The sequence below is a fragment of the Eptatretus burgeri genome, chromosome 4, assembly GCF_056783735.1.
Source record: "Eptatretus burgeri isolate ZD-2024b chromosome 4, Ebu_testis_v1, whole genome shotgun sequence".
Taxonomy (NCBI): Eukaryota; Metazoa; Chordata; class Myxini; order Myxiniformes; family Myxinidae; genus Eptatretus; species Eptatretus burgeri.
Window position 1 is genome coordinate 130,589,244 of NC_140964.1, and position 12,371 is coordinate 130,601,614.

A 12,371-nucleotide genomic window follows, 5' to 3' on the forward strand; every position below is an offset into this window, starting at 1 on the left:
CAGACACAGAATGACACACTCAACCGACCAACATAATTGCCAAAATCCACAGGATTTCGGCAATTAACAAGAAGAAGACGTCGTGTAAAGCACGTACTTGCAAAATGCATCAAACAAATTTGACCTCAAAAATAATTGGTGGTTGAATTCAATGACCAAATATGCAACTCCTCTTCAAATTTCAAGTGAATCAGATGTAAATTGAGGATTTTAGAAATTCCATTTTAGTTGTTGACCTTTGGCCTATGTTCACCTTTTGACCTCAAAAACAATGGACTTCTTCCTTATGAATATCTCTTCCATGTGGTGATGTTTCCTGAAGATCGGTTTGAAATTGTGACCTGCAAGTCCAACCACCAAAAAAATAATTGGTGGTTCAACTCAATGACCAAATATACAGCTCTTCTTCCAATTTCAAGTGAATTGGATGAAAATTGACAATTTTCGAAATCTGGCCGATGTTGACCTTTTGACCGACATGGACCTCAAAAATAATTGGTGGTTCAATTCAGTAAACTGAAATATCAATCCTCTTCCCATTTCACATCAATTGGATGAAAATTGAGGATTTCAGAAATTCCAACTTAGTTGTTGACCTTTGGCCGATGTTGACCTTTAGGTCCATGTTCACCTTAAAAATAATTGGTTGATTGAATTCAGTGACCTGAAATATAAATCCTCTTCAAATTTCACGTAAATTGAGCATTTTCGAAATACAACCTTCGTTGTTGACCTCAGGCCTATGTTGACCTCTTGGTCCATATTGACCTCATAAATAATTGATGGTTCAATTCAGTAACCTGATATGCAAATTCTCTTCAAATTTCAAGTCAATGGGTTGAAAATGGAGGTTTTAGAAATTTCAGCTTAGTTGGTGACCTTTAGCCTCTGTTGACCCTTGTGGTCGACGTTGGCCTCAAAATGAATGGTGGTTGAATGCAAATCCTGTTCAACTTTCAAGTCAATCAGATGAAAAATGACGATTTTAGAAATTTGACCTCAAAATGACCTTTGATCTCAAAATCAATAGCCTTCTCAATTGAGACGGCCTGTCCAACTTGTTTAAGTTTCATGACGATCGATTTAGAATTGTGATGAGGGGATTGACAGACAAACAAGACAGACAGAATAACAAAATTGACTGATCAATATACTTGAAAAATCTTCCATTTTGCAAGTAACAAATTAACAAACAAACAGGCAGACAGACAGACAGACAAGGGTGAAAACATAACCTCCTTCTATCTTCGGTTGCAGAGTCAATTATACCAGATTTTGCATCTGTTGGTGAGAGTAGAAGTGTCCAGAGGTGTTGTAACCACTGCCACCACAGCTCATTGTTTTCAGAGCGAATGGTACGGTCCCGGCACCTCTCATCCATTGATATTTCTCACATTCCTGTATTTGTGATTCCGATTTTAATTGAGGAACAGAACAATTCTGGTTAACCTTTTTGAAATTGCGACTCTCTCGTGTAAATGCTGAAAATTACGTTTTGTGTTTTTTTGAAGATTTTGTCGAGCCTCGTGGAAGAAAAGACGATTTGATTTTCGGTTTAGCACCACCATCACGACAGGTTAAAAGTGTCTGGTGAGTAGAACACAGTTCACTGCATTCACAAAAGGCTTCTTTCGCATTCATACATCATTTCACAAGGATTGTGTTTTTGACAGGACATAACAGTAACACATTGACAAAGATATAACAGAAAAACACAGACAATCTGAATTGGAAAACTTGGCTTTTATGTGTTGGATGCGGCAGTGGCAGTGACCAGTTCGATCACCACATGTAAAAATCCCCAAACAGGAAGTCAATGTGAGAGGTCGCAAAATTACAGTGTGGCTTACATACACTAATTTATGGTAATACCGAGTCGAACACTCAGAAATACTTTGCTCTGAAATGGTTGCTGCACACACCTGCTCGTATATATATATATATATATGTATATGTATATATATATATATATATATATATATATATATATATATATATATATATATATATATATATATATATATATATTAATGGAAATGGCCCTTAATGGGATTACTAAATCTAGGATTAACTCAGTTCCCCCATTAAATTAATGTATAGACAGGTTGTGTGGTATAAGGGACGATATGTGTGTGTCGGGCGGTGTAAAAGACTGTGTTTTTATGTTCATACGGTGGTGAAACGAGAGATTGCTCTGATTCCTTCCTCATTCCGGATAGGCCCTCCCAGTCAGCTGAGAGGAGTGGCTTCGAGCGAGGGGTGTGGCCTGGAGAGGCAGTGACGCGAAGGGGCGGAGCCTTTGGTCAGTGAGTCGCCGAGACAGGCGTGTGTCGAAGCGAACGAAAGAGAGAAAGAAAAGGGACCAGTGTGAGGAACGGCCGTGTTCTCGAGGCGTGCTCGGAGTCGCTTCGAAACGAGCGAACGAAGGAGGCACCGTGTTGGGTCTGCCGGGAGAGACGCTGAACCGACCTGCACGGCACTGAGAGGACGAAGCGGGAGTCGGGCTTCGAGGCGGGGATGCCGGATGAGGAGACTCCGAACCTTCGGACGGTCCTTGCTCACCTCACGGCTCGACACGTTGTGATCCGCCTGTGGAACTCGGACCTCGACTGGGGCCTTGTCTGGAGAACAGGCCAGGCCGGGATTCGTGTGCTGAACCCTGGAGAGAGATCGGCGATCTCGCATCGTCGACGTTTCGCGGAGCCAGAACTTGCTGAGGAGAACCGTGCACGTGGTGACTTGAGCGGGAACTGGAGTGCCGCCCCACCATTACTTGCCGCGTGGCACGTTTAAGCGGGAATTCGAATCCATGGACACCCGCTTATTTGTTCGGAGCGACATTCGTGCTTTTTGGACATGGTCCTCTCGTCCATGAGCCATCACCAAGTACTCTGTCTTGTCCTGCATGCATGTCTGTTTTGTTTGCACGTGGTGTATAAGGCATATTTCGTAGTAATCCCCTCGAAACCTGCAGCCGTGGTTCCCCAGTTCAGAACGGGTTGATTGTTAATAAAACCACTGTCGTGTTTATTGCATATGTGTAGTGTTTCCCCGATGTCCTCCCCAAATCCGGCTGATCCGGATGAAGTTTGCTTCAAATTAATACATGGACGCGCTGAGCAATAAAGCCGCCCAAAAATAAAAAATAAAAAAACCAACACAACTGGTGCCGGACTTCGAATCCCGCCGCCGCTCGAACCCCTCCGACCCCGAATCCCGCAACATTTGACTGTCGTCAGGAGTTGGATGACGAACTCTCTGCTTCCACCTCCGTAAATTTGCAGAACACCAATTGTGTTGACAATTGGTCATGATTTTATGCTGGAACGGATCGGAGGAAAAATTTGAAAATTATAAAGAAAATGGAGTCGTAAAATGGCGGCGCGGCTCAACCTTGGCGCGACACGAAGCAGGAGAGGGCTAATTACAGCGGAACGAATGGCACGACATGAGGCGGAGGCTCCCAGCCACCGATTCAGACCATGTGGTTACGGCATGTGCCATGGCAGGCTTGGCAGGATGACTACGCGAACATTGGCAAGCTTCAGGCACAATTGGGGGATGTCTTGGAAAAGGTGAAGCGTTATGAAGATTATATCGAGGAGGTGCAAATTGGAGTGGACGAGACACAACGGCACGCAGACGAGCTTCAGAAAAATTACGTGTACGGGGGGACACAACGATTGGCCGATGTACTGGAACGAATTCGGTGGCAAAAAGATGACTAAGCCAACAGAGTCGACAAACTATGTGGAAAAAATAATTTAGTAGTGTTTAATACCCGTCAGTTGGAATATGCGAAGAGCAAACTGAACAAAAGAAGAGAGGAAGAGCAGGTTGGTATCTCCCAGGATAGGAAGAACTTGGAGGAAGAACGGAAAAAAAAAGCGAGGAAAGGAAAAAGGTGAACACGATTTGGAATTAAAACAAATGAAGGAAGAGGTAAGATCAGGCAATCAGATAAGAGAAAGCCAAGAACAGAAGATAAAAGAGGAGAGAAATCTCTGGAGCAAAGGAAGGAAGAATTGTTGGAAAAGTCGAGACAGTTCAAGGAACCACAGGAAGAAATGAGGAAAGTAGAGGGGAGTACCCATAAGTTGGAACAAGAGAAGAGCAAACTGAACGAAAGAATAGAGGAAGAGCAAATTCGTAATTTCCGGGATTATGAGAACTTGGAAGAAGAATATAAAACGAAACAGGAAAAGGAAAAACGGAAACACAATTTGGAATTGAGACAACTGCAGGAAGAGGTAAGAATAGGAAATCAGGAAAGAGAAGGCCGAGAACAGAAGGGAAAAAGAAAAGAGGAACGCCTGGAAGAACTAAAGGAATACGGTAAGAAAATGGGAGAATTGGAAAAGGAAGCACGCGAAAGAGGTGCGGAGAGGAGTGAGAGAATGGATGAAATTAGGGAGGAAGCATGCAAAATGAGAGAGGAATTACGGGAAAAAGCTTCTGAGTTGCGGAAACACCAAAGCAGAGAGAGGGGATTACAAAACGAACTGAGAATGTTAAGAGAGGAAAGAAAGAGAATGGAGAATGAAACGTTAAGGAACCACACTGAGCAGATCGAACAATTAGAAGCCAAGGACAGATTAAAGAATGAGATGCAAGAAAGAGTAGTGAAAGAACAGTGAATGAAGCAGGAAGGAGAGATCAACAAATAGAAGGAAACGACGAGATTGGAGAATGAGGAACATGAGAAACAGTGGAATAAGGAACAGAAAGAACAACGAATGAAACAGGAAAGAGAGATCAACCAATTGAAGGAAACGACGAGATTGGACAATGAGGAACAAGAGAGACAGTGGACTAAGAAACAAAAAGAACATGAATTTGAGGTTGACCAGCTAAAGGAAAAAGCAAGGTTGGAGTACGAGGAGAAAGTGAAATAACAACGAATGAAACAGGAAAAGGAAATCAGCCAATTGAAGGAAACGACGAGATTGGAGAATGAGGAACATGAGAGACGGTGGAATAGAAAACAAAAAGAACATGAATTTGAGGTTGACCAGCAAAATGAGAAAGCAAGGTTGGAGTACGAGGAGATAGTGAAAGAACAACGAATGAAACAGGAAGGAGACATCAGCCAATTGAAGGAAACGATGAGATTGGAGAATGAGGAACAAGAGAGACAGTGGAATAAGAAACAAAATGAACAAGGAATGAAACAAAAAGGACAAGAAAAACGAAAGGAGAAAGCAAGGTTGAAGTACGCGGAGATCGTGAAAGAACGACGAAGGAAACGGGAAAAGGAAATAAGCCAATTGAAAGAAACGATGAGATTGGAGGATGAAGAACATGAGAGACGGCGGAGTAGAAAACAAAAACAATACGAGTTTGAAATTGACTAACTAAAGAAGAGAGCAAAGTTGGAGTCCACGGAGATGGAAAAACTCCGGAAAGATAATGAATGAACTCAAAAGCCTCGGAGAGGAAGAACGACTCAAAAGGAAAATAAAATGGAGCCAGGAAGTTTCACAGCACAATAATGTGGGATGTGTGACATCACCACAGGGAGTAATGTTAGTGGTGCGGACCTTGATTGACGTCTCTTCGGATGACACCATACTTGGAGCAAACCGTGGTGATTGAGACATTGACATTGAGGGAGCATGCGGGGTTGTTAACGAGTGAGATATATTTTGAGCAGGTCCAACGTGTGGAGCTGACAGCCCCGGAGGAGTATGGCGAACCGATGATGAGCAACCTGCTGGAGAGAAGCGACCGGACAGAGGTGACTCTGGAACGAAGCAAGTACGTGGGTACATGCATGCATGGTGCGGATGAGGAGCTTAAGGTAGAAATTGAATTTTATGGTAACGAAGAAACTCTGTCCGATGGGGTGCACGAATGCGTGACCCCTGAATGTGTGTGTGGAGTGCCTGTGAACGAATGCTGTGAGCCCACTGTCCAGACAACAGCACCGGTATGTGCTGCCGAGGCCGAAGTGTGTGTGGGTACTCACCTGGCGGTCGAGAATGTAGCCCTAGAGTAAGAGGCAGTTGATCAGTACACAGGCAAGGTTGAAGGTGTGGAATGTCAACACATAACCTTGGAATGTGTGCAGCCTGCTGTGTGTGGGAGTCCTGAGCATGGAATGAGTGGTGACAAAGGAAATAGGTTTGAGGTGCAAGGAGAAATAGAATTGCCACCAGGAGAGAATTTGAGCCAGGGGACGGAGACCATAATGGACAGCTCCACAGGGGTTCTTACAGAGTTGGGGGTGCTGCATCCAGGAGCAGTTTCAGATTTGATTTTAGAAATCCAATTTAGAAATTGGATTTTCATTTCTCTATCAGCCTCACAGGAACTTTGGAGTGGAGTTCAGATGAGTGACAGGCGGCACTGGCGTGTGTCACTTGGTCTTCAGACCTTTCTGAGCACACGAGTGGTTTGGTTAGCTGAGTGGGGTTTATCTGTCTTGAGAGAGTTGTGCAGAAGAGGGGGAGGCCATCCCATCTATCGGGGTTTGCCTGATTTCCGTGAACCCTGGAGAAGAGGGGGAGGCCGTTCCACCGATTGGGGTTTACCTGATTTCCGTGAACCCTGGAGAAGAGGGGGAGGCCATTCCACCTATTGGGGTTTACCTGATTTCTGTGAACCCTGGAGAAGGGGGGGGGGTCATTCCACCGATTGGAGTTCACCTGATTTCCGTGAACCCTGGAGAAGAGGGGGAGGCCGTTCCACCGATTGGGGTTTGCCTGACTTCCGCGAACCCTGGAGAAAAGGAGGGGGTAGATCACGGCCCCCATTGAGGGGTGACCCCTTTGAGCCGTGGCGGAAAGGCGGCAGGGTCATGTAATGGGCAATGAGGGAATCGCTCCCTCACTCCCCTTCCAATGAGTCAAAGAAGCAGGCCATATGGGGATGTGAAAATTTTGATTGGGAATTGTACCGAAAGTCATTGCATATTGAGAGATGACAGAAAGCTGAAGAGTGGCACGAGTGGATTTGGGTGATTATTAAAAAAAGTGGTGGAGACATTACAGGCAGCGCGTTAAACACACCTGAAACAAGTGGATGACAAAGAGTGGCTTGTTTGAGGAAGGATTGAAATGCCTGGTTACAGCCATGCAGAGGTTCCATGGGCCTGGTGAAGAGATTTTGATGTTTCGTTTTAATGGTTGGAAATAAACGATTAGGGCAGTATAGAGGAGGCCAATGGACGATGGACGTAGTGACAAATTTATTGGGGTTTGATGAAAAAGTGTACCAGTGAAATTTGATGACCAAGTGGGATTCGAGGGACTGGTGTGTTGTTGTTTACACATAAACGTGAAAGGTGTTGGATGGTGTTGTGGACTAGGTGTGTGGCACTGTTGAACGAATGACTAAAGTGTTTGGGTGAATGGCATGATTGTGCGAATGAGGAGAGTGAGTGCGAACAACTACCCTGTCGGTAGGAGTCTCCCAACCAGGTTGGTGTAGGTTAGGGGGACTTAGAGGATTTGACCTGGATTCTGGCTGCTGTTCCATTGTGCAGGCGGACTGCGAGGGGTAGGTGCAGGCCAAGGTATCGGGATACTGGTTGGTAGTGTGACATGGTATGGGAAGTTGGTGAGTCGGGAAATAGGGCAGTAGGGCTTTGGGGGTTCCTGGCAGGTGAAGGCTGTCAGAGGTGCCAGGAGAGCATGGTAGGTTCAGTGCTATGAGAGCACAGTATGGGTGCTATGAGAGCACAGTATGGGTGCTATGAGAGCACAGTATAGGTGCTATGAGGGCACAGTATATGGGCTAGAGAGAGCTACCCCTTAGGTTGGAGTGCCAGAAGCACGCTCAGGTGAACCCCGAGGTCACTGGGTGTCCTCCACCCCCGATTGGAAGCAGGCAAAGATGCCGAGTAGTAGTCACACTCTCCAGCCAGCGAGTTATGCCTGGCACCACCAAATGGAAAAAGACAAAGAAGGGCCTTGCCCAGGTTTAATATAATGGAACAGTGTGCCATGTCGGAAAAAATGGGTCATTAGGATCATTCTAGCCATAGCAGGGTTTGTTGCATTGTCTAGAACTAAAAGTAAATGGTTAGGTTCGATGGACTCTCCTCCGCACCATTCATGTGTGACACCTGGTACGAGTAGTGTTGATGGGAGAAATTGTTGGCAAGGGCCAGGCTTGGTCACCCTCTCCAAGTGCCAGAGAGGCCACCAGTATGTCATGAGCACACATCCACGAAGATAACAGTTGGGTAAGAAACACACCATCCTGTCTAAAAAAAAAAAGAGAGGAAGAAAAAAAAAAGAGAAAACAACCAAAACAAGGTAGGAAAGGAAGGTGAAGGGTACACTCCATCTCACCTGGTCTGAGGTCATCACACCCATTTGCTTCCTCAAGAACGCCTCCGAACTGCATTTGTTTCCCATCGATATCACCGTGCCACCATTGCTGTGTCATCTGCTGTCCAATGCAGGGCTTGTTGCCTGCTGCTGCTTGTGCCATATGGGCCGAAGCATTTTTGTGGGCCATTGAAGCCAAAGTGCTTTTGTGGGCCGTTGTGGCCGAAGGACACTTTGTGAGATTAGGCCACTGGGCCGACTGAACTCACCTGGTGAGAGGCCAATAAGGCCACGAAGTGAGGAAACCCTCAGGGGTGAATGGACAATAATGCCGGGAGGGGGCATGAATGAGCGAACACGTGAAAGAACTTTGAACCTTTGAATGTTCTGCTCCTATGCAAATGTGGTGTTAAAAGTAAAATTGAATGCCCTCCCATTCAAATCCATAATTGGAATGTTAAGTAATGTGCATAAAGTGTGAATTTGTTTGTTAGATTGGTGACCCGACACACTAGGATAGGGACATGCCAATCTTTCTGTGACACTTTGATTTTTGGAGTTAATTGCTTCCCATGTTGTGGGTTAGAGTAAATGGGAGATCTGTGCTGTACGTTAAACAGGGCCATTGCCGTGGGCTGCCCCAGATGGAGGCTCGGAGAGCCTCGGGAGAAAGGTGCGGGTATTGTTACGGAAATGGCCCTAAATGGGATGACGAAATAAAGGATTAGCTCAGTTCCCCCATTAAATTCATGTATAGATAGGTTGTGTTGTATAAGGTACGATATGTGTGTGTGTCGGGCGGTGTAGAAGACTGTGTTTTTATGTTCATACGGTAGTGAAACGAGAGATTGCTCTTGTTCCTTCCTCATTCCGGAATAGGCCCCTCCCAGACGGTTGAGAGGAGTGGCCTTGAGCGATGGGTGTGGCCTGTAGAGACAGTGAAGCGAAGGGGCGGAGCCTTTGGTTAGTCAGTCGCCGAGACAGGCGTGTCTCGAAGCGAATGAAAGAGAGAAAGAAAAGGGACCAAAAGGAGTGTTGTGTGTGAGGAACGGCAGGGTTCTCGAGGCGTGCTCAGAGTCGCTTCGAAACGAGCGAACGAAGGAGGCACCGTGTTGGTTCTGCCGGGAGAGACGCTGAACCGACCTGCACGTCGGTGATTCGACCGAGAGAGACACTGAGAGGACGAAGCGGGAGTCGGGCTTCAAGGCGTGAAGGCCGGAGAGGAGACGCCGGACCTTCGGACGGTCCTTGCTCACCTCACGGCTCGACACGTTATGATCCGCCTGTGGAACTCGGACCTCGACTGGGGCCTTGTCTGGAGAACAGGCCAGGCCGGGATTCGTGTGCTGAACCCTGGAGAGAGATCGGCGATCTCGCATCGTCGACGTTGCGCTGAGGAGAACCGCGCACGCGGTGACTTGCGCGGGAACTGGAGTGCTGCGCCGCCATTACTTGCCGCGCGGCACGTTCGAGCAGGAATTCAAATCCATGGACACCCGCTTGTTTGTTTGGAGCGACATTTGTGCTTTTTGGACACGATCCTCTCGTCCATGAGCCATCACCAAGTCCTCTGTCTTGTCCTGCATGCACGTCTGTTTTGTTTGCACATGTTGAAGAAGGCATATTTCGTAGTAATCCCCTCGAAACCTGTAGCCGTGTTTCCCCAGTTAAGAATGGGTTGATTGTTAATAAAACCACTGTCGTGTATATTGCTTGTGTTGTGATCCCTGATGTCCCCAATAAATCAGGTTAATTCTGATGAAGTTTCCGCTATGGATTAATTTATGTCGCGTCGAGGAACGATCCGTTCGATAGGCATATTTAACCAAAAAGTGGTGACAGACTGGTAGACTCTGCTCGGTCACTGACAAAGCCAGTCTGTAACTGGGGGTTCTTTCTCCCCAACTGGTAAGGGAGAGGATTGCGTTGGTATCGAGATTGAAGACGCGTGACCTGAGGCCTGTGCCGAGCCTGCTGGCGTTATAGACTCCCGTAGACGGCGGTGGCGAGGGTGGCACCAGGGACCGGGTCAGATTCCCGCCACTCCGGATCCGCAACAATATATGTATATATATGTATATGTATATATGTATATGTATATATGTATATATATATATATATATATATATATATGTATATATATGTATATGTATATGTATATATGTATATATATGAAGCCTGGTGTTGGCGCAGTGGTTAGGGCAGCGGCTAGGGATCCAAAAGGTCCTGAGTTCAAGCCCCGTTGAGCCACTGAATTAATACACCAGGGGGTTTACTCAGCCTTTAATCCTTCCGAGTTCGGCGAATTGAGTACAAGTGTACTGGGCCGGTGAATACCCCGGTTAAAATAGGTGTACCAGATCCCTGTGTCACAAGAGGCGACCAGGGTTGCGTCAGGAAGGGCATCCGGTGTAAAAAATGTGCCAAATCACTCTGCAGATCATACAGATGATCCGCTGTGGCGACCCCTAACGGGAGCAGCCGAAAGAAGAAGAAGAAGAGAGATATATATATGTATATATGTATATATATATATATATATATATATATATATATATATATATCTTCTTCCTCTTTCAGCTTGCTCCCGTTAGGGGTCACCACAGCGGAACAACCGTCTCCATTTCCTGCCTGGCGGCTCCATCTTCAACATCCTTCTCCCGATATACTCCGTTTCCCTCCTGTGCACATGTCCAAACCATCTCAATCTCGCCTCTCTCACTTTGTCTCCAAACCGTCCTACCTGCGCTGTCCCTCTAATATACTCATTTCTTATCCTATCCATCCTCGTCACTCCCAACGAGAATCGCAGCATCTTTAACTCTGCCACCTCCAGCTCTGCTTCCTGTCTTTTTGTTAGCGCCACCGCCTCCAAACCATACAACATAGCTGGTCTCACTACCGTCTTATATACTTTCCCCTTCACTCTTGCAGCTACCCTTCTGTCACAAATCACTCCTGCAACTCTTCTTCACCCACTCCATCCTGCCTGCACTCTCTTTTTCACTTCTCTCCCACACTCTCCGTTACTTTGGACAGTTGATCCCAAGTATTTAAGCCAATCCACCTTCCCCACCTCAACTCCTTGCAGCTGCACCATACCACCACCCTCCCTCTCATTTACGCACATATACTCCATCTTACTCCGACTGACTAACATTCCCCTTCTCTCCAGTGCGTACCTCCACCTCTCAAGGCTCGATTCAGCCTGCTCCCTACTCTCCCTACAGATAATGATGTCATCAGCGAACATCATAGTCCATGGAGACTCCAGTCTGATCTCGTCCGTCAACCTGTCCATCACCATTGCAAACAGGAAAGGGCTCAGAGTTGATCCTTGGTGCAATCCCACTTTAACCTTAAACCGGTCCGTCATTCCTACCGCACACCTCACCGCTGTCACACTGTCCTCATACATATCCTGCACGATCCTCACATACTTCTCCACCACTCCCGACTTCCTCATACAATGCCACAACTCCTCTCTTGGCACCCTATCATAAGCTTTCTCTCAATCCACAAACACACAATGTAACTCTTTCTGGCCTTCCCTATACTTCTCCATCAACATTCTCAAAGCAAACATCGCATCAGTGGTGCTCTTTCCTGGCATAAACCCATATTGCTGCTCACAGATCGTCACCTCTCCTCTCAACCTCGCTTCCACCACTCTTTCCCACAACTTCATGGTGTGGCTAAACAACTTTATCCCTCTGTAATTTCCACAGCTCTGCACATCACCCTTGTTCTTGAAAATCGGAACCAGTACACTTAATCTCCACTCCTCCGGCATCCTCTCACTTTCCAAGACTTTATTAAACAATCTGGTTAACAACCCCACTGCCATCTCTCCTAAGCACTTCCATGCCTCCACTGGTATACCATCTGGGCCAACCGCCTTTCCACTTTTCATCTTCTTCATAGCAGTCCTCACTTCATCCTTACTGATCCACCCCACTTCCAGATTCACTATCTCCACCTCTTCCAACCTTCTCTCTCTCTCATTTTCTTCATTCATCAGCTCCTCAAAGTACTCCATCCACCTTCTCAACACACTCTCCTCGCTCGTCAGCACATTCCCATTTGCGTCCTTTA

At 46.4% G+C, this 12,371-nt stretch overlaps 1 protein-coding gene across 1 annotated transcript in view; it reads left to right on the top strand.

Annotated features, from left to right (window-relative positions):
- Positions 1-12,371, top strand: part of LOC147029120 (uncharacterized) — a 41,022-nt gene that overhangs the window by 15,352 nt on the left and 13,299 nt on the right. Inside the window, exon 3 of the mRNA XM_085876205.1 lies at positions 1,512-1,590. Within this exon, the coding sequence (XP_085732331.1) occupies positions 1,512-1,590 (79 nt within the window). The remainder of the gene's footprint in view (positions 1-1,511; positions 1,591-12,371) is intronic.